At 41.0% G+C, this 23,244-nt stretch overlaps 1 protein-coding gene across 1 annotated transcript in view; it reads left to right on the forward strand.

Moving 5' to 3' along the window:
• The window catches only part of mxi1 (max interactor 1, dimerization protein), a 67,220-nt gene extending 45,914 nt beyond the window's left edge, over positions 1-21,306 (forward strand). The window contains exons 4-6 of the mRNA XM_041210405.1: positions 12,193-12,307; positions 12,757-12,928; positions 14,357-21,306. Of these exons, the coding sequence (XP_041066339.1) occupies positions 12,193-12,307; positions 12,757-12,928; positions 14,357-14,520 (451 nt within the window). The 3' untranslated portion in view covers positions 14,521-21,306. The remainder of the gene's footprint in view (positions 1-12,192; positions 12,308-12,756; positions 12,929-14,356) is intronic.
• Positions 21,307-23,244: the final 1,938 nt, after the last annotated feature.

Here is a 23,244-nt window from a genome sequence, read left to right on the forward strand (position 1 = left end):
CTGTTGAAGGGTCATGAGGACTCGAAACGTCAACTCTTTTCTTCTCCGCCAATGCTGCCAGACCTGCTGAGTTTTTCCAGGTAATTCTGTTTTTGTTTTACAACGTCCTGTTCACCCATCACCCTAATGTGTTCGACTTACACTGGCACCCAGTCCAGCACATCGATTTTAAAATTCTCAGCCTCGTTTTCAAATCCTTCCAAGATCTTGCTGTGCTCTAACCTTTTCTAACCCTGCAACTTTCTTGAGATCTCTGCACTCCTCCAATTCTGACCACTTGCACATCACCTGATTTTCAACCATTGGGACTGTGCCTTCAGCTGCCTAAGCACTGAAATTCCCTCCTCAAACCTCCTTCACTCATTCTCCTTTAAGATTTCCTTAAAATCTATGTTTCTTTTATCTTTATATCTCCTCGTGTGGCTCAGTGTCAGGTTTTCTTTGATAACATTCCTATGACATTTTACCATATTAAATGAATGCAAGTTGTTGAGTTGTCAGCATGCCCATTTAAGCCAACAATAATTTCTATATTGATACCCTGACATTAAAGATCTGTCACCAGTGACAATAGTCATGAACTTTTGCTTATTTAGGCCTTGCACAGAGCTGATAGAAAAGTTAATATTTATTTTAAGTAGACCTGATTGTATAAACTGATTAGAAGATTAGCTTGGCACAAAGCCCGGCTGCATCTATAAATCAATATGAACACTTCATCAATTAGGTTTATAACCTGGATGACCTTATGTCCCAATCTACTGCTTTAGCTGCTGATGTATAATGTTGTAAGATTTATTGATGCAACAACACAAGGCAAGGAAGCAGGCATCTGCTTCCTTAGTAGGTAAACTGCATATATTTCAGCAATTTTCAGCATTACAATTTGTTTACTTTCATTATTGCTCAGTGCCCTATTTATGCAATGTGGTTGCTCATGGTTCCATAAACATCTTAAATAAAGAAGTAAAACATTTATCCTCCCTCTTCAAACAATGCTGCATACTCAGCGGCAATTAGCTGATCTCCCTCACTCCGGTTGCTATTCTTCAGTAGTGACTCATGAAAGAGATATAGTGGAGGATGTACTAGAGTAGACTGAACATGCCCACTTCTTATTTTTGGAGGCCAGTGTATGCCCACTTTTTGGCACCAGCAGTTGAGGATATACCGATCTAGAAATTGCATCTTTTAATGCTAAGGCTGCAAAATGCCAAACAGGAAGTGCATGTGGCGCGCGCGTGCACACACACGCACCACTTCTGATCAGAAAAGCGCTGCATGTCATATTGGGTAAAGTCAAACAGTAGGCATCCTTTACCCACACATGAACTAGGAATTAAGCCATTCAAATAAAGGGCATAGTACCTGCCACAGGTCCACACTCAAACATTGGCAAGCCGTGAGGCAGCTTCTGTTTAACATTCCCTGGGAAAAAAGTAAATTATTTAGTTGTGTAGCACAATTCCAATTGCTGCCACTCTTGGTCCTCTGGCACTGAGATCCCCTTATTCAGGCCCTGACCTTCTACCTCCTTCCCCTGACCCTTCAATTGCTTCACAGATGGCTCCTATTTCCAAGCCCCAAGATCCACTCCCTCTCTGGTGATGTCTTCAATCCCATCCCTACTGTAGATGATTTACCTATGGCCCACTAAGGCGCTGGCAGTTCCAATACTTATGCTGCGGGAAGAAGTCACACAGTTTTCCTCAGTATTTTAATGCAGTTTGGGAGTCAATATCCAATCTCCTTGGGCTTCTCTATCTTTGTACAGATTAGTCATCCTGCATGATGAGGGATACCTAAGATTTTCTAATATAAAATAAGAACAAAAAATGGTGGAAGAACTTAGGCCTGGCAGCATCTGTGAAGAGAGATACAGAGGTAACGCTTTGAGTCCAGTATGACTCTTCTTCAGAACTGTGATGGGTTTGTGCTATTGCAAAGGGGGGGAGGGGCAGGTGGAGCAAAATAGAAAGTCAGGGATAAGTTAGAGACACGGGGAGGTTGAATGACAAAGATGTCATGGAACACAAGACAAAAGGAATGGTAATGGTAGTATTAAAATATAAAGCTTTGGTCCAGAGTTGATGTTAATAGCAGAGAAAGGGTCAGTGCAGTCTGAAAGTAAAAACCTGAGAAGAAGATACAGACTAGCACTTGGCAGGGTGGGTGGGGGGAATTCAAAATGGAGGACAGAATTCATGGTCTGAAGTTGTTGGACTCCATGTTAAGTCTAGATTGCTGTAAAGTGCCAAAAAATCCCCGACTGATTGAGTATACTCATTTTATGTTTGCGGAAGCTAAAATATATGAATAAAGACTAAATATAGTTTGTTTTGTTAGTTGTTATCATCATATATCTTCCAAATACATAAACCCTCGTGTAGATTTTCTGGCTCCCACTGCTGATTTTACAGTGGATCAGGATAAGTGGGTGTGGAAAATTGTCCAGGGATGTGCTCCACAATGCCCTCCACATCTGTGTTCCGCTATTTTTCTAGGGGCCTGTCCATATGTGGGTCGATCTTTTTAAACAACATGCAAATGAGCAGGATATGTCCTCAGCTATACTTCTTGGCATTAATGTCATCAAAACGTCTGATACAGGAACCACCTGATAGGCTCTTGTTGAAGGGCACCTAAGGATGATCTGGCAGCAGACCTGCTAAAGTACTGGAAAATAGTGTTTTGCACAGGCAACAGGAAGTTTTATTAATTATCATTTTACCATCAGCTTGGAGGCTGATGACATTTCCATGTTGCAAAAGCCCTACAAGATTTTGATACAATTTTTTCACCTGGCTTAACTGCCTGGCAGAGGGAGACCACATCAAACATGAGAATTATGGAATAGAAAATGGAGCTGGGGTCAAGGGTGTGACTCTGTGACAAGCTGAAATCTCATCCTACTGGAGATGTACCTCAATTAAGGCAAGTAGAAAATCGCAGATATTATATTTAATTCTGATTATCTCTGAACCACAATATAATAATATCAATATCCCTAACCTGTCCCACTTACCTTTCCAATTGCCTCCATTCTGGCCAACAATCTCTTCAATCTATGATTTCCCCCGCCTAGGTCTGTGATCACACTCCTGATTATCGATCATTTACCTGTGGGCCACTATGGTACGAACAGTTCCTGTTCTGCTTCTGGCATATTCTTCTACACTCCTCCAGGAATCAGGGTTGACCCCCTGGCTGGATAGTGATGGTAGAGTGAGATTACAGATTGTGTGGAATACAATTTTGTTGCTGCTGATGGTCCAAAGCTCCTCATTGTGGCCCAGTTTTGAGCTGCTAGATCTATTTTGAATCTACCCATTTAGCGTGGTAATCATGCTGCACAATACAACATGGGTGTTCGCAGTAGGAAAATGGGTATCCAAAAGGACTGTGTGGCAGTCAGTCTTATCAATATCATGGATAGATGCATGTGCAGCAGATAGATTGGGGATAATGATGTAAAGTAGGTTTTTCCTTCTTAGTAATTCTCTCACCACCTGCTGCAGGGCCAATCTGGCATATACGTAATTTAGGACTTGGATATCTCAGTCAGTACTGCTGCTTCTGAGCCACTCTTGGTAATGGAAATTGAAGTTGCCACCCAGAGTACATTTTTTAACCTTGCTGCTCTCACTGCTTTGTCCAAGTGGTGTTCAACATGGGGAATACTGATTCATCAGCTAAGGGAGAGCAGTAGGTGGTAATCAGTAGGAGGTTTACTTACCCATGTTTAACTGGATATTATGAGACTTCATTGGGTATGGAGTCAATGTTGTGGACTCCCACAGCCACTCTGTCCTGACTGTATATCACCGTGCCATCACCTCTGGTAGGTCTATCCTGGCAGCAGGATAGGACACGCCCAGGGATGGTAAGCACACACAAGAGCGCTATCTGCATACTGACCCTCAATGACTGGGGTTGGAGCGATTTTGGTTTTGGAATGATGGCGGCATATGTTGAACAGTTTCCCATCTGTTCTATAGATTATACCACGTCTGTGGGTGATTTGCCGGAGGTGAGATGCAGTAATGCAGCAAAGAAAATGGAGAAGAGGGTTAGTGAAATAATACAAATTTATTTTACTGGGCAACAGTGATACCAGTGCTCTTATATGCTTTGGAGACTTGGACAACCTACAGCAGGTACTTCAAAGCACTGGAGAAGTACCATTAATGGTTTGAGGGAATCTGTGCTTTTAAAGCTTGTATGTTTTTGAGGCAGGCCCTAACTGAAAAAGGAAAACTGACCTCCCAGTTTCTAAGGAAACATATAATAGCGAATATGACTGTCAGGCTGTTGCTTGACTAGTCTGCGGACAGCACTTCCAATTTTGGCACAAGCTCTGGTGTTAGCGAAGAGGATTTTGCAAGGTGGATTGACTGGGTATGCCTTTGTCATGTCTAGTGCCTAGCATAATGCCAGGGGATCAGCAGCAAGAACTCTAGTATTTCTGTGCCTCTAGATATTCCTCTTGCTGCCATTGTAAGACTGTCTACCTGGTCTAAAAGCTCTTGTCTCTACTTGGTATCAGTGGCACACAACAATTTGGATACTGTCCCACTGAATGTGGTACACCTTTATGAATATCATTAAACAATAGTACATACTCATTTTACTGGTTACTTAGTAGCCCTTTCAAGCAGGAGTTCACCTCGGTGGTCAACCCGCTGACAAGGTCTCCGTGCGCACCTTCAGAATGGCTGACCAAACCACTCTATCCACTGCAGCAATGTTGTCTTTGTATGCTCTTTATTAGTTTTTGGCTCTGGCCTTGTGCCATATAAGGTCTCCTGTTTTTAACCTATTTAATTGCTTTTCAATTACATCAGTGACTTTTCCAGATGTTTGATGCCCTGAGCTTCTCAAGACCATGTTGAAGCAATAGAGCTAGCCTGACTCCACTTTGCTATCTCTCACAATGTTATCAATCCCCAGGCTGGTACAGGCAGACATCTTTATTACCTTTAACGAACACAAAAGGGGTCTATCTTCCTCACAGTTGGAGACCAGTTCTCCTGTACTATTCAATTCATTTTGCAGACCTTGCTAATTCTGGCAAGGCTGTGTCTTGACTAAATTACCAGCCTTTCACCCACAATGTAGCTCATGTGTCTTCAATCAGGATACTGCTTCTCTTCAATGTTCCATGTTACCACCATGAAACAAAACCTGCACACAGGGCCACCAAGGATCCAGTCGACATTCGTTTATATAAAAGGATTAAAGAAACAGTTACATGGTTGAAAAGTGATTAATACATTAAAAGAAAGTAAATAATACATTGGCTTACACCATCCAGCTATGAACCAGCTAACTCAACAAAGACCAAAGCTCAGATCTGGAAGTTTCTTCGTCTCCGGTGATAGCACAAGTTATGTTCACCTACTAAGTAATCAGAGTGGTCATCAAAGCACTTATGTACTACTGATGTTACCGGTGTTGTAGGTATATTTGAGTAGCTTCTGCCATTTCAAGACAATAGTGACCAATCATTGCAACTAAGGCCAGAATTTTGACGTTGGCATGCAGGGACAGGCCCGACACGTTGATGCGTAAAATGACGCACGGTGTCATCAGGCGTGTGTCCCGATGTCACCATGCGCCATTGTGCTATTTTGGTGGGCGGGTGCTATGAGCTCTGATGTGCACCCGCCATTAATTAACGGGCCACTTAAGGCCCTTGAGGCATTAATAGACTGAGATTTTTCAGAGCCCGTGCAATCTTCAGAGTGTCGCATGGGTGCAATGAGCAGGTGGGTAGGCCACATTTTTAAAAACCTCATCCATGGGTGGGATAAGAGGGGTGAATGGGCTCGTGAGTAGTATTTGTTAGTCATTTACTTTTTAAACTTACTGCTACTTGCTTGTGTGATCACACACTATCTGCACGTTCATGAAGTGGAAGCCCTTCCTGTTGACGAAGGCACTGGGCTCACCTGCTGGCGCCTTGATGGCCACATGTGGGCAGTCTATAGCACCCTGGACACGGTGTTCAGAGCTGCTTGGACAGGAGTAATAGGCTTCAGGTCAGGACTCTGGAGCAAACATCATTCTTGGGACCTTACAGATTTCAGGCAGCCTTCCCTTACCCTGGGAATGAGAGTTGTGCTCTCCACTGGAGAAACCTCCTCTGAGTAGGAAGAGAGGGCCAGAAGGGGGAGGAAGCCTGGAGTCCATATTCAGCCTCCAGGGGAACCACCTTTGGAAGGACAGGCACAAGGGGCGCAGGGCCAACAGAAAGTGCAAGGCAGAAGGAGCCGCAAAAGACACCACTATCCTGCTGCTAGGGCTTACAGGTGGCGAAGCAGCTGCCTCAATATGTCTGAGGTGCAATGCCGAAAGAGACTTCATCTCTCCAGGGAGACAGTGATCTCAATTTGTTAGATGATAAGCCCTGAGATCAGCAACTGTGTGGGTGGACACCCCATGCCAGGGACTTTGAAGGTCACGGCTGCCCTCAGCTTCTATGCCTCCGTCTCTTTCCAGGGCTCGGTGGGTGATCTTTGCGAAGTCTCCTAGTCAGCTATTCACAGTTGTGTCAAGCTGGTGACAGATGCTCTGTTCAGGCGTGCATTGACTTTCTTTCACTACCGTTGGGACGATGCCAGCCAGGCTGAGTGAGCTAGAGGCATCGCAGTGTTTGCTGGCTTCCCCCGTGTCCAGGGTGCTATAGACTGCCCACATGTGGCCATCAAGGCGCCAGCGGGTGAGCCCGGTTCCTTCGTCAACAGGAAGGGCTTCCACTCCATGAACGTGCAGATAGTGTGTGATCACCGGATGCTGATTCTACAAGTCTGTGCAAGGTACCCAGGCAGCTCCAACGACGCCTACATCCTCAGACACTCCCAGGTGCCGAGGCTCTTCAGTGCTCCAGCCTGGCTGGATGGATGGATGGCTGCTGGGTGACTAGGGCTATCTCTTTAAAAGGTGGCTCATGACGCCTCTCCGCCATCCAAGAACAGAGGCTGAGCAGCGGTACAATAGGAGCCACGGCACCGCAAAGGCTGTGATGGAGAGAACAATCGGTTTTCTCAAGATGTGCTTCCGATGCTTGCACCGTTCAGGGGCCGCATTCCAATACCCCCTAGATCGTATGTCGCTGATAGTGGTTGCATGCTGTGCTCTCCACAATCTGGCATTGGAAAAGGGGGAAGCAGTGAAGGAAGAAGACATAGACACAGATGCTCCGGCTGCACATGATGAGTCCAATTGTGAGCCCGAGGATGAGCTCGCTCAGGAGAACACAGGGGAATAGACACTGACCTGGGCAACCTCCAGGGAGGCAGGGACACCCGGGAGGCTTTGGTGCAACTATCCTTCAGCTAGCTTACCACAGATGGACCTACAACACATGCCAGGGCTGCAGGCTCCATACTCGATACCTGAAAGCAACATCTGCCTGGTTAGGGACATTAACTATGTACCTTGTCAATAAAGCTCAAGACAAACAAGTCACTCATAACATCATGGGTTCCCCTTCACCTGCAGAAGTAATGAAGCACCCTGAGCCTTGTTCAGAACTAATGTTTTCATAAAACAAAACAGAAATGAAAGTTCATTCAGAGGTGTTGAGCTGTACACTGACTAATAAGCAACTAATACCTGGGGGACAGAAAACCACCAGTGAAATGTCGGTGTTGTGCCTAAGGTGCCTTACGCTTACATTTTCAGGTGCTACACCTTGGTGCTCCCTCCTTGCTGGCACTGGCATTGGAGACAGCCTGCTCACTCTGCTCTCCCGTTGGCCTTGATGACCTTGTCGGGTGTCTTATGGCCCATGAAGCCTGTGATGGCTGCGCCTGGGAGGGAGTGGCCAGTGGCATGGCAGGCATCTCCCCAGTCGCTGCAGCCTTATCTGATGCCATGGTCACTGGCAGAGGGGCGGAGGAACTGCTGCCTGCATCTGGAGCGCCCTGAGAGGAGCCCACAGAGACGACAGGCAGCTTGGGCGCCAATGTGAGGTTGCTTTGGACCTCCCTGCTCAACATTGATGGATGGGCACCTAGCTGGGATACCGGGTGTCTAATCCATCTCCCACACAGACCCTGATTGTTCTCTTGGAGGGGCCCCTCCATGAGAATTGCCATTCTCTCCATGGAAGAAGCATTGCGCTCGGCCATAAGGGTCAATGCATTGCTGATGCTCTGCATGAACTCCTCCACCACGGAAACCAGGGCACGCATTGCCTCATGTATCTCTGCCAGATCCTCCCGCAAACCCTGCAGGACTTCCAGTATCTGCTGTTTCAGGAACAATTCCGGAGGCACATCATCAGCCACCAACTGAGCATATTCTGGGTCCCCTGCAGTCCTCCGACTGCCAGCGCCCTGGGCACTCTTTGTCTTTGCCACCACTCAGGCTGGTAAATTTTTGGTATTTTATATTCCAGAGCGCTGTGGAAGCTCAGTCATTGAGTATATTCAAGACAGAGATCAATAGATTTCTAGATATTAAAGATATCAAAGGATATGGGGATAGTGTGGGAAAATAGCGCTGAGGTAGAAGATCAGCCATGATTTAGTTGAATGGTGGAGCAGGCTTAAGAGGGTCAAATGGCATACTCCTGTTCTTAATTCCTATGTTCCTAATGTGGACTTTCGTCCACCTACTGTGAAATTTCCTTAGTATTTTAGTTATTCAGATGAAAGGCCTAAAGATGGCTATTGGTGCATAATTCTGCATTAGATGTTATGCAATTTTGTACATATGAAAAAAATTTAACAATCTGGGCAGAATTTAACCCCCCCCCGCCCCCCCACTCCACCGGCGGCAGATTTTCAGGTAGAGGTGTCCGTAAAATTCCCGGAAAGCCTTCCAGACACTTACCCACCCACCCCGGGCCTGTCTGCAATTTTGAGAGGGATGGCCAAGGCCAAGAATGGCCAGATGGTCCTCCCCAAATTGAGGCCCAGTGGCAAATTATTAGGCACTTAAGACGGGCTTCCTGCTTAGCTGCAATTTTGAAGCCTGCGGGTGGAGTTTAGGGACGGGGGAGGGAAGCCCAGCCGATCACCCTGCTTGGTCTGCAGGTGAGAAAAGGGGGTGGGGAGGTGGTGCCCCCATCACTGGCTCCTTTTCCAGATCAGCTGCTTCCTCACCAAAGTCAGCCCAACTGACTCGCCTCCCATCCCCCTTGTGAGACCCCGCACCTGTGTGATCCCATAGGCACTTAGACTGGCAGAACTGCACGTAGTCCCAGCAGTGGCCACCGCTCCCAGTTGCATTGCTGGGGTTACAGAGCTGCCGGCCAATCTGAAGCAGGCTTCCTCCTGAGTGTGGGGTGGAGGTCCTGCCTCCAGCCACTTGACACTCCATGGAGCTTAAAATGGCTGCAGGTCAGCTGTGATCCCTAGCAACCTGTACTTTAAACTACAAAACAGAACTTTAACGCAACAGGAAAAACCACTAAGATAAAAGCAAAAATCTGCGGATGCTGGAAATTCAAAATAAAAATAAAAATAGCTGGACAAACTCAGCAGGTCTGACAGCATCTGCGGAGAGGAACACAGTTAATGTTTCGAGTCCTTTTGATCTATGACATCTTTTGGCTATCTCCACCTATCACTGGCCCTCTATCCAGCTCTAACTGTCCCACCCCCCCCTTAAACCAGCTTATATTTCACCTCTTTTCTATTTTTCCTTAGTTCTGTTGAAGCGTCATACAGACTCGAAACATTAACTGTGTTCCTCTCTGCAAATGCTGTCAGACCTGCTGAGTTTTTCCAGTTATTTTTATAGGAAAAACCACTTTTGGGTATATATTATGGTGTCCTTTAAGTAAACGTTCAATTCTCCCAGAATCAGCCCAAAATGATTCTTAGCTCTCAAGGGTTTACTTCTGATCTTTTCCTTTTCCAACCTGGAAATTGTCTTTCACGATGTGAATTTTCCTAGGTACTTTTCCCTCTAGCTGAAGATAGACCAATCTTCCAGCTTTGTTTTAACTCCCCATGTTTGGTCTTTGCAACCTTAGTGTGAGTTTTCACCTACATTCCTGTGTGGTGAACCATTGGCCTCTCACTGCTCTCTCTTGCTGGGATCCTAGAAGACTAACCTGTCTGTGATATTCAGTGATATTTTAGGAAAGCCTGTAACCTGATATCACAATGGCTACAATGGCTTCCTCTGTACCCTTCCCATCTCAAAACCCATCACCATGGCCATGTGAATCATAAGAACCTTGTATCCAGGCAGAGCTGCTGATTAGCTTTCCTTGAGAACCCAACTCTCTTTCGTTTTAGAGCTAAATGGAAGTTGAAAGCACAGCTGTTTATGACCCAACATTCTCAACAGCTCTGTGACTTTGGAGACTCGCTGTCTGTCCACTGTTGGCACAAGTGCCATTGTCTCCAAGTGTAAACACCTTGCACTTTCTTCCCAGTAAAACAACCTGGGTCCCCTTTGATCTCTAACAATTAATCCACCCAAGTGTACTGTCAGGCAGACTTCAGAAGAGATTAAATGACCCTCTTCATTTTACCCTAAATTAAAAACACAGTCCCAAAATATAACAAGCTTTTAAACCTCATAATTGTAACACCACTTATTAAGAAACCTGCATGAAGGGCTCACTGAATTTATGCAGCGACTAGCTGAGATATGCAGACTTTGAAGATGAAATTTTATTTACTGATCTTAGTCGTGATAGTGGTAGGAACTCTCCTGGGTTATAGGGGGTGAAAACAATTGGCTGGATTTGCTATCCAGCAGTGTCTAGAAGCAAGTGTTTCTATTGAACATCAAACAAGGAAAAGGTCACATTGCTTTTTGCTTCCCCTTTCAACTAAGTAGCTTGCCAACACTCTTTGTCAAGACTTGTAGGTAGTAATAAGCTTGGTGGGTGAGATAACACCTTGGAAGTGTACTGAGGCTGTTGACCTGTTGCTGAAGCGCTAAGATGAGGGAAGAATTTTTGCAGAATTTTATTTTCTCATTTCAATTTAATTGATGCAATGTGTTATACCATATCCTTTGCAAAAATCATTAACTGATTTGAATCAATCATACTGGCCTCTATCTAGCAGTGGATTACATCCATTTATTTATTTCATCCCTGTAAAGCACCTTGGGATGTTTTTCTATACTAAAGTTATTATAATTACAAATTGTTGTGCTGGATATGATTAAAAAGCTGTAATCTAATGGAGGGATTTAGCCAATGTTCTAAATTCTAACAGTAATCTGGACCCGGATCTTACATTCTAGCCTTGAAGTCACCCATTTCCAACTGTAATTTTGTGTGGAATCTGTGTTTATTCAGTTTTAGTCAGATTTTTTAATTGCGGTCACTGACATTATGCACATAACATACTCCATTGCCTGCATGTTTCCATAAGCAATTAATAGTTTGCAAGATAGAGAGAAAATGTTGGAAATATTTAGCAGGCCAGACAGCATCTCTGGAGAAAGAAGCAGAATTAATGTTTCAGGTTGATGACCTTTCATCAGAACTGGATAAAGTTAAAGATGTAATAGGTTTTAAGCAAGAGCAGAGGCAGGAAAAGAGGAAATAACAGAAGGGTATGTCTTTGATAGGATGGAATGCAGGACTGATGAAATGACAAAAGAGATGAAGGTGTTAAGGCAAAAGAGGAGTAGCATTGTGACAATAAAAGAAACAAAATATCAGTCGAACTGAAGTTGACAAAAGCAGGATCATCAACAGCAGCTTCTGTACAAACAAAGGAGCAGAGATTGTGATTGGGAATTGAACTCAATGTTGAGTCTGTAGGCTATAAGGTCTGAAACACTGGTAGTAGTAATAGTTTATAACATCGTTTCTGCAAGTTAATCAAGAAGTAATCTGAATTGATTTCTAGGCATTTCTGTATTTGAAAAGTATAACAACTAATTTTTAAGTCATTTGTCATTCAGTTGCTAAATCAGATGGGATATCAAATGTGGACCTGATCAAATGGAGCACTTCATACTTTGTACAGAGAAAGTTTTACAGAAAATCAAAGCTAATGATCTATCAACAACGAAATACTGGCATTTGATTTTGTCCTGATCTTTATTAGGTGGACAATTGACATTAGATGTTGTCTGAAATAAAATATTAGGTTATCTAGGATCCTGTATATTTACCTGCGATTAATTCCATGAATTGCTCTTTAATATTGGCATATTATTGGATTGAATATGAAGCAAGATGATGCACTGTATTTTTGTTTACAGGCGAGCACACCTTCGTCTCTGTTTAGAGCGATTGAAAGAACTTATACCACTGGGTTCAGAGTGTACCAGGCACACGACACTTGGTTTACTCAACAAAGCCAAAGCACATATTAAGGTAAAGCAAAATGCTACAGCTGCATTTCTAAGTCAGATGCTAATAAATTATTGTCATTTCACCTGTAATAATTTTAATTTGAATGTTTAAAAAAACTTTTATAATTAAATTAGTAATTTTAATCATGCTACAAATCAGTTAACTATTTAATTATTATGGAACATATCAAGGAATTCAGGAGAAAACTATTAACTATTATCAAGTTCCAATTTCCAAAGTGTTTGATTAAAGTTCTGTTGATGCAAGTTGTTTGCAAGCAGCTGTCTCCTAATCACGGTAATGGGATTCTGCTATATTTGATGTCCACATACATGTACAACATGCTAAGTTCATGACCTGCCTAAAGTTACTGCTGTCAATTTCTCTGGTGTTTAGCTTGGTAATTCAATCCTTTGACTATCTTGCTCCACAGAAACAAGTTCTTCATTTTGTGTTTTACTCCATTGCAGAAACTTGAAGAGCTGGATAGGAAGTCGCTGTACCAGATTGAGCATCTGGAAAGGGAACATCGTTTTTTAAAAAGGAGACTGGAACAGCTACAGGGTCTGCCAGAGAATGAACGAATACGAATGGACAGCATAGGGTCCACCGTCTTCTCTGATCATTCAGATTCAGAACGAGGTAGTATTTCATAAAGTTTCTGTTGCCTACAATCACTTTCTGTTTTCTAGTGATGCTATACACTGATGCATTTTATCACATCTAAAACCCACAATAACCTTGTCTGCCCATGATAATCATAATCCTTTGCGTGACAAGATCAACATTAGTGAGCTGAAGCTCATAATGAGGCTTTTTAGAAGGACTAAGAAGGATGTATTTCCAGCAACATTAACAAACTGTTGTACTTTCTATCATGTATTTGCATTATTGTACCTATTGGCTCTCTTATGGATGAAATGATAACTCTTAACATGGCAAGTAGGTTTTTGGTTTTTTATGTAATTCAACTATGTCACCTGCAATATAATGTGTTAGGAGGAGCACTGGCCTCAAGAAACTATTTTTCTTCTACTGTGTACGTACAGCAGCACAGCAGGAATTAGGGTCCATTTATAAAAGGTAGTTTTGTGAAGCAATCCGGTTTGACATAACTGGATTGGAGTATGAGGCCATGGAATTGGCACTATAGCATTATAAGCTTACCTTTGGCATGTTTTTGTCTAGCCAGACTCCATGCCATGAGCATAATATCCAAAATTACTCTATGGGCAGAATTTTCTGCTTGTAGGGCGGCGGGCCTGACCCAGTCTCCGGCGGGCAGGGAGCCCATCCCCGCCAGCAAAGTGGGCCCCACCGCCATTTTAAATTGGCCCGCCCAGCGTGACGTCCGCCGGGAAGTGCTATGCACTTCCTGTGGGGGTTCCCCAAAAACAAGAGTGCGCTGTTTCGTGCATGCGCACAAAAGAGCGCACATCTCCCTGAGGCTAAGTGCTGCCTCAGGGAGATCGCTGACAGCTGTAAAAACATTAAAAATAGAAAAAAAAAATTCTTAACATGTCCCCCTCATGTGACAATGTCACGTGAGATGGGACATGTTCATAAATTACACTAAAACTTTATTAAACTTTTTAAATCCCTACATGAAACCTCATCCCGCAGATGTTTTTTCTATTGCCCGCCGGGGCTCCTGGCCTGCCTAACAATCTTAAGGTTGGACGGGCAGGTCCTTTAAGTGTTTCAATGATCCTGTCAATGGCCTCAATTGGCCATTGACTGGTCGGTAGGCCCGCAGCTGATTTTGCTGCGGACCCACCTTCCTGAAAATTTAAATGGGGCGTGATGACGTTGGGAGTTCCTCCTGCGTCATTTTACGTGCTGGCCAGCGGGCCCCGCCCCCTGATGGCAAAATTCAGCTCTATATTGTAAAGTATAGGCCTGTAATCAACAAACCTTTAAAATTCAGCTCTATATTGCAAAGTATAGGCCTGTAATCAACAAACCTTTAAAATTATTTTGCTATAACAAATCTCAAAAACAATCAATATATCTGGCAATACCACCAGTGCTAAATACAGTGCTAATGATTTTGCCTTTGCTTGTTTCCAGAAGAGATTGAGGTGGATGTTGAGAGCACAGAGTTCTCCCATGGAGACATGGACGATATTAGCACTTCCAGCATCAGCGACCTTGACGACCACAGCAGCCTCCAAAGTGTTGGTAGTGATGAAGGCTACTCCAGCTGCAGCATAAAGCTGTCCTCATCAATATAGACAGGACAACCCTGAAGCTACCTGCAGATATGTCTGAGGGATCACAATATGACAAGCTACTTCAGCTTTGGACTTTTGTGGAAAAATAATAGGTTAAGGACATGCGCTTGTACTACAATACTTATGCACAAGGCAATTGCATTGTTTTGAGGAAAGAAATAGCTCATGGTGCATAGCATTGTGGCTACAAAGTATGACCACTATTCAGATTGTTTCTTTGTGTATTCACAGATAATCCATTAGTGTCAATTTAGTTGGAAAATACCAGCCTTTTTTTTAAAATATTGCACTTTTAAGCTGAAGAGCATCTTGTTGTGTAGCCCAGAGTTCTGATGTGATTTGAACAATGCCAGAAAGCTTGACTTCCTGACAGTTTGTTTCTAACCTGCACTTGGAGGTCTTCATTTCCTTTATAAAACCTGCAGAGATGTTCTCTTTGTGGAGACCTCACCTATCAGATTGTTTAAAAATCTGTTTACTGTAAAAAAAAAAATTAACCACCCCAAATAGAGATCGAAGAACATTTTACCAAATTGGTAATTTTTGGCTGATTTTATTTGGTGTGAAAGAAACAAAAAGTGTATCTCAGTCCCTTTTGACGCTCCAAGTTTTATGAAGTTAAATCATAGGGACTGTTTTCTCCTTTTTGTTTTTATTTTTGTTTGTGCTAATGTTGTGCCTTCTAAGTTGTGCATTGTGTTGTCATCAAGTTAGCGTCTCTTATCTATTTGTCCCTGCATGTATTCAGAGCAGCTTAAAAATAGTTCAATCTTAATCTTTCTTCTTTGCCTCGCTCCAACCTTGGTTCTATAATAGAATGGCCTGATTACTGTAAGCATAACCCTGACCTCCCTGTCCCCTTCAGAAGCAGCAACTTGAAGCCCTCAAACCAATAAAGTTATTAAATTAGCTTTGCAGGAATAGAAACCTATAAGCTTTGTATCTGTTTTAGCTGTTGGCAAATGTGCACAGTGCAGCACACTTGTTAATGGTATTCATATAGAGAAATGAAAAATTCTATTGTTGCTATGGTAAAATCATATGTTGGTGTCAGCTATAAAAGCACTAGAAATAGATTCAGGTCTACAACCTGCATATTTAGAGCTGTATCTTGTTAAACTGAAATTTGAAAACCACTAGGTTTAATTAGGCAGAGGGTCTTTTGCATTTGAATGTAACTTTTGCCCATACCTGAAGCTCTAGTATTAATCATTTTAGATCTGAAATATTCTCATTTTTGTTTAAAAAAGAAAAATTGAGCCACTTTTCATTTAAAAATCTTGCCTGTTATATTTTCTACAAGTTGCGACTTGATCTTTTTGCGATCAGTACTTTTTAAGGCTTCAAGAGTTGAAGTGCATATTGGGAAATTGCAGGCAAATTGCACAATGTTTCATTCATTAAAATTTTTTGACCAAAAGTTGTGGGGGGTACACCCGTGATTTGCCATTATCTGCACTTGATGGGTGAGGGTTCTGTGCTAGAAGCATGTGCTCTTAAAATCAACCAGTAAACAATTTGGGAAATTATCATTTCTCAAAATAAGTACTTTATATTTCAGTTGAACAAAAAAGCACTTCCATATAACCAAACAACCCTTCAATTTTATGCTATCATTACGAAGCTTTTCAGGTCAGGAACCAAGCATAGGGTATAGCATAGATAATTGGAAGTGATCATTGGAACATTTGTTTTAGATGGTTTCCAAATCCAAATTTAACTTAAAGCAATAGTTTTCCTTGTGCTTTGACTATTTCAGATGAATTTTAGAATTTTGAAATTTGGAATATCTGAAGTAGATCTAAACTTCAAGTAAACCTGGTCATCCTTAGTATATTTTTTGCCTCTTTGGAGGGAGAAGTTATTACAGGTTACAGTTTTAACTGGGCTTGTATAAGTATTTACAAAAGATGTTACCGAAATACATCAAATTGCACTAAAGGCATGTTATTTACTGCATTTGTTTTTTGTAAAGTTCCAACCTAAAGCCATGAAAGGAAGCCAAAAGAATTTCACGTTTGGGGAAACTCTGAAAATTTTACAATGTTTTCATAGAACTAAAAACATTAAAGCAGGAAAGAATTTAATTCTGGTGCTACTCAATGATAGTTATTTGGGACACAATGATAGCAAAATTTGAAATTGTTACTTGGTAGTGAGTGTATATTTACTATTCTTACCAGCCCTATTTGGTTTAGTTAGTTATCAAGCTCGTATGGCCAAGATGCACATCTGGCAGCTTTGCAATATATTTTATAGCATGCTCAGTTTTTTGTTTCCTTCCCTGCCACTTTTCTAAGAAGTGAGCAGAACCTGAATGTAAAACAAAAGGCAGCTTTTTACCAGAACACTCAGCTACAGAATCCTGTGACTGACTGGTGTGTTTGTGCTGATAGACCAACAGATCCCTTGTGTATGTCTAAGGTTACACTTAATAATGTACAGCAACTTCCACAGGTCTACAACATGAGACATATCCTATAGATATTGCCTGAATCTGATTTAATTGACCAAAATCCTGTAAGCTGTATGCTTCTTACTTCCACTTGTCAAGGTCATTTAGAAGTAAACCTGGTTATCATCCAAGCTCCTTGCAATTGAAGTTGTACAGTACCATAATCTTCTTAAAGGGTAAAGTAAATTAGCCAGGATTGGCCGATTCAGTTCATAATACTAGAGTTCTTGTTGGAGGCTTGACTTTAGTAATATGACTTAACAACTTTGAATGTTGAGCATTCAATAATGCTGGAGCAATTCTTTGAATTTTGTCAAAAGCCACTTTCGGTGCAGCAGTTACATGTTTTAATATGTATATTCAAATCTCTCAATAGACCACTTAACCAGATCCAGTTACTGTGTACATTCATAAATAATTGTTGCAACAAAATCATGGGTAACAGGAATTTTGTGTACAGAAGATTGGCAGGAATACAGGCAGTTTGGGATTTAGTCAGAAATTAACAGAATGGGTAAAAAAACATAGCTAACATGGTTATAGGTGAGAACACATCCAATGAATGGCACAATAGTACCAAAAAGGCCTTAAATTACATTATTACTGTGATATAACAAAAAAAAATAAGGAAATCTATTTCAGCACAGTATTTTGATGCTGTTAAAGTTTGATATAATGTGCAGGAACACGTGATGTCTTTCCCCTTCTAGCAGTAAAACCAGCAATAATTACTTGGCAACAATTAATATTTCCAAGTGGTTCTTTGTGGGTTCAGTTATATGTTACTTTTATGATGGATTAAATTGATTAGTTCTTTGAAGAAACAGAAGTGAAAGAGAAACTGCTATGTGGTTAATGGTACTAAACCAGAGTTTAATATTCATAAAGTAAGCAGAGCTTTGTACTGCTACTGATCACAATCTTAATACCAATAATAATTCTTTGTATCAGTTTTAGTTCAAATGGTTATTTTGGAAAGAACGTTTCCCCCACCCACCACCCCCCTTCCTGGTCTTACTGCATAGTATCTGTATTTTAAAATACGAGAAACTGTGCTGCTGGTTTTACAGCAGTCCTTGCAACTTTGGCCTGTGCGATTATGCACTGAATTGATTACTGTATCTGGTTATATTCATCCAATATATGCATTCCTACTTGTAGAGATTGGATAGTCTAGTCCCCATGTCTGGGTATTTGTTGAGTATTTTTCATTTGTCATGCCCTTTTATGCTAGATAAGTTAAATGTTCAACCAGCCAAAATTACATGTACACTGTACTTTTAGGACAGATTTACATGATTGTACCTTTCCTGTTTATGTAATGACATCCCGTGGTAGAGAATTTTCTTTCCTCTCCTAAAGTTGCACATTGCATCTGTAAACTTTTGTAAAACTATGCCAGCTGGTACCTTAAGAGTTAACAGTGATGCTTTTCCTTGGCAGTAACTTTTGCCTCCTATAAAATATTTTCCAGTTTTAAGAGTGAAAATAAACTGTAACAATTGTAATTTTTCATTTTTTCAGATGGTTGAAACAAAAAAGATTGAAAAATTCTAGTAACCTTATTGGCTCCCTTTCTTCACACCTGGAAATAAGCAAAAAGGCCTCTACTCAGGATTACGCTCAAATTAAACTTGGGATGTAAACCAAACTGACAAAATTTCTGAGAACTGTACCAGCGGTATCCAGTAGAGGCTGGGTCAGACCAATGTTTAATGTTAACAAAGTAGTCATGATTCTCCCTTTTCATGCAAGCCCACATTGAGGTACAGATCTTTACATTAAATTTGACGCCCTGCCAGGATGTGGTTACATTTAATCATCTAATGATGTTATACACAGGGTCACAAATGCTCAGTGATTTCCTGCAATTTCTAACTACCCCTTCCACTTACAAATTAAGTAGATTGTAAGTATAGGCAATTGCTAGCCCATGATCATCTGACCAGCTCATCTTCTAACCTATGGAATGTCCAGAAGTCACGCAACACACTATATTCTGAATAATAACAGCAGAAAAACTCACCCAAAATGCCATCATAGAAGACATTTTAAAATTTATATAATGTGGGCATGGGTACAAATTCTTATAAAAACGTTAGGGTTCTTAGAATGTAAAACAGGACTAATCTGCAAACCTATCACAATTGGTCTCCAGAATCCAAAATTATCAAAACAGTTTAATGCTTATGCATTTTACATCGTGCCCACTCGCTGGTGAAGTTTGAAAGATATGAAATGCTTGGCAATTACTTAACCTCATTAATCTCAGCTCCATAAAATGGGCTTTGCAAAACTTGAGTCAATGTTAGCAGCTCAAATTTTCATTGTTTATTAGATCACCAATAACTACCTAGCTAAAATTCAGCTAGGTATTATGTAGTATTTGAATTCCCATTTGTTGCTTAGCTTCTAAGCACAGTAAATTCTTTTAGTTATCCGTATGGTGAGATGCTCCCAATATTGCAGTTTCAATATTGTTTTGCCTCAATTTAGTTGACATTACTATGGAAATTGGACTGAAGATGCTGCAGAATTCTATGTCCCTTGGTTAAACATGATTCTTGCTGTAGTGTGCCAAGCTTCTTTTGACAAGTTGTCCTTTCCCCAAAATAGTACCAAGTTTTCTTGCAGATCACTATGTCTGGTAATCAAATAACTGGAGACTGCTACTTAGTTGCATCTTCATTGGTGGAGGAAGAACCATTGCATGATATACTAAATTCTCAAAAGATGCCCACATGATTCTGTTCCTTCCTCTCAATGGTTGGAATGTACTTTAATTTGAAGAATAATGCATAAATATAAAACTCTTTCAGCATTTGCAGTAATTTGTTTCCCTACACAGTCACTGAAAATGTATTGTGACAGAAGATATAATTCACCTCTTTTCCCATTCATTGTTCCTTCATAAGTACTCTGAAATTGACAGTTCAATACTGAATAACCTGACACTTAAAATGTTGATATACACCACCACCGCAGGCTGTATTTCATCCCCCTATTAAGTTTCCTGCGATTCATTATTATTCATATCTAACCTATACCTAGTGTGCATAAGTTGCATTTGCCACCTTTGAGATGGTGCTGTCACCAGAGCTTACATTACACTAAAACTGTTGGTTCAGTTACCATGAACATGATTTTCAAACAAACTCTTTTCTCCCCTCCACTCCAAATCAAGAAATATCACTTCATGTAGCACCTATAGAATTTGCCTCAAACTTGCAATATTTGCCACTGGATTCAAAACTTTTAAGGCTTCAGGGCTACCACATTCTAGAAGTTCATCTTGTTAAAGTGGCTTAAACATACATCTATGAATAAAAGAGATTTCTAGACTGTTTGTAAACTCACTTTTAACTGTATAAATGACTACTATTTCAGAAAAAGTCAGTGAAATTAAAAAATGTTTAAAAACTAAATCCTCAAGACTAGGTATACCTTGGGTCAATGGTCTTTCCCCTACCCTAACTATATTACTGTGCCTATCCACACTAACCTGCCAACTTGCTATTAAACAGATTTCACTTACCAAATCTAACATCTTTTTCAAATTATATTAGTTTAATAAAATATACTTTTGGCTTTTAACTCAGCAGTAGGTAATTATAAGTCAAGTAGTGTACTTTATACACAACATAGCTAAAACCAACACTTATGCATTCTAATATACTAAAAGCATCTGGGTAGAGCTTCACTGTTCACTTCCTCTTTCTCTCCTGCCCCAACCACCTCTCTCCCAGTTAGCAACTGGGCATATTTGATTCCAAAAGCCAGCATTAATTGACCATACATATAAGTACTGATCAAGTCTCACCCAAGGCTGTTGTAGAATGGAGGAAGTAGTGCTCAAGTCTAGATTTTAACATATTTGAGGGCAGCTCTGTTCTATACAGACTTTAAAAAAACTCTTGAAATAAGCAGTGGTATAATATTGATGAATCAAATCAAAATGGCACTGTTGTCAGTGTGGGTGCTGTTTATAATTTCAACATTAGTTTAACAGTTAATTATTGATAACCATTTATAGTCTGAATCACATGCTGCAAAGTATACAAAATGAGGCTTGTAGCAAGTCTCAAACATAATGCAGCATAAGGGAGAACAGGAAAAATGATTTAAGACTTTTTTTTTAAAAGGTAAAGAAAAGCATTTTTGCCTCACCAGAGAGCGTGACTGGAAAAGACTGAATTCATGCTGGTTCAAAAAAATAGCACACTTGTTCCCTAAGCTACCCTGATTTTAAAGTTGCTTTAACTGTGTTTGTAGATAAACCTCTATTATTTACCTCTTGTATAAAGCATAAAATAAAACTTCATTTTGTGAAATACTGGATTAGTTGTGCCACCTACATTGAGATCTATTAACTGCTACAGTGACAACATGCATGTTAATTTGAAGGGAAAAGTATGTACCTTACTACTAAGAACTAAACAATACTAAATGGGAAGAGCTATTTTTACATTTTGGACATATCTCAGCATTTCCTCTCCAGATTCCAGCTCCTATCACACGATCTTGTCTTTCCAATCTTTAAAATTCTCCAATCGTCGATATGGGATCCCAGTTTTGGAGCTGTTAACGTGAAACTTTGCACTAGTGGAAAGAAATGTCAACATAGAGTTCCTGTCAAATATTTCTCCCAATTTACTGACTTAGAGTTGACTTTTGTGTGGAATGGAATATTGTACAACACACACGTTCCTCCACAAGTGTTAACTACACGCCACCATTTCTGTGGAAGCAACCGATAGTTAAACAAAATGGCACCCCTAAATATATTTATAATTATGGTAGTATAACAATTGCTAATTCCCATTAACTCTAAAATTACACTAAACAGGAGTTAAGGCACCCCAAATTTCAATGATTCAGGTATTTTCACCAGAAAGTTGCAGTATTTGTAAATGTCACCATTGTTGATTTGATTAGCAAATTATATCAAATTAACAATCTCTATCATTTGAGATTTGAAATGCACTTTTATTTTTGGCAATGGAAAAGTGACCATCACTCACAAACAAGATCCTGAGATACTTGAACTCCTCCACTAATGTAAGCTGTTTCCCCCTCACCTGGAGAGCAACCCACTCTTTTCCAGGAGAGAAACATGACCTCAGGTCCTGATCCACATCCCAGCTGCGTCACACGTGCAGTGAAACATCCCCATCCTCACCTAGTCATGGACTGTGGGTAACGATTGAAAGGATAAGATTGCAGGTACAAGCGGTGGAAATGAGGTTTCTCCGCAGGGTTGCTGAGCTCCTCTCCAGGACAGGGTGAGGAGTTCAGCAATCCAGGAGAGCCAGAGTACAATCGCTGCTCCTCCGAATTGGGAGGGGCCAGTTATGGTGGTTCAAATGCCCTGATAAAACTCCCACTGGAGCCAAACTGGACATGGCCAGCTAGGCGGAGATCAAGATCTCTGAGGGATTACATCTCGCGGTTGGCCTGGAGGGATTACACCTTTCAGCTGGCTTGGGAACGTCAGGAAATTCCTGTGGTGGAGCTGGTATCTGTGGCTGAGGGTAGGGAGGCCTGGTCAGCCCCGCTCAGCTTACTGCTACCGTGACCCTCACCAGGAGAAGCGATGTGAAAAATGGTTGGATGGATGAAAAGTGACCAAGAATCTGGGTTTATTAGCAAATGACTAAACCATGCTTCCCCTCTCAATCCTCAAGTCCAAATAGAATATGATCAAATTATTTCCCTGGATATATAAACATATGAAGTTAAAAGTGGTAGTATTCAACAGTAATGGGGCAAGTTTAAAATCAATTGGCACAGTTCTAAAATGGTAAAATTTTACCTTCCTCAATCTTTCTCTCTTCTACAATCATTAGGCTTTTATTCAAGAGCTGTTATCATCAAACTATGATTTATTTTCTTCCCGACTCTTCAATTATGAATGATGGTCCTTTACCCAATGAATACATTAAAAAAAATATTGACTGTTACATTAGTTATAATTGTTCTCATGAAACAAAAGAATTGGAACAAGATATTCCCACCTGAGTGTCCCTAACATCCAAGAGATGAACAATTTCATCCAGGCAAATGCTGCTGTCATCTCTGTGGAAACATTGCAAATGGGGTGACTCTTCCTCCAATTGTTTCTTTTCTAAATCTACTTTTCATTTAGAGTGAAAACTTGGCATGGGACACTGCAAGCAAAAATACTAACCTTTCATAGCACAGTATATTACTCAACATCTCACTTCATTCATTACTTTGAAATTTATTTTAAGCCAGCAAATACACAGGAG

Source organism: Carcharodon carcharias, chromosome 17 (assembly GCF_017639515.1).
Source record: "Carcharodon carcharias isolate sCarCar2 chromosome 17, sCarCar2.pri, whole genome shotgun sequence".
In the NCBI taxonomy this organism is placed as follows: Eukaryota; Metazoa; Chordata; class Chondrichthyes; order Lamniformes; family Lamnidae; genus Carcharodon; species Carcharodon carcharias.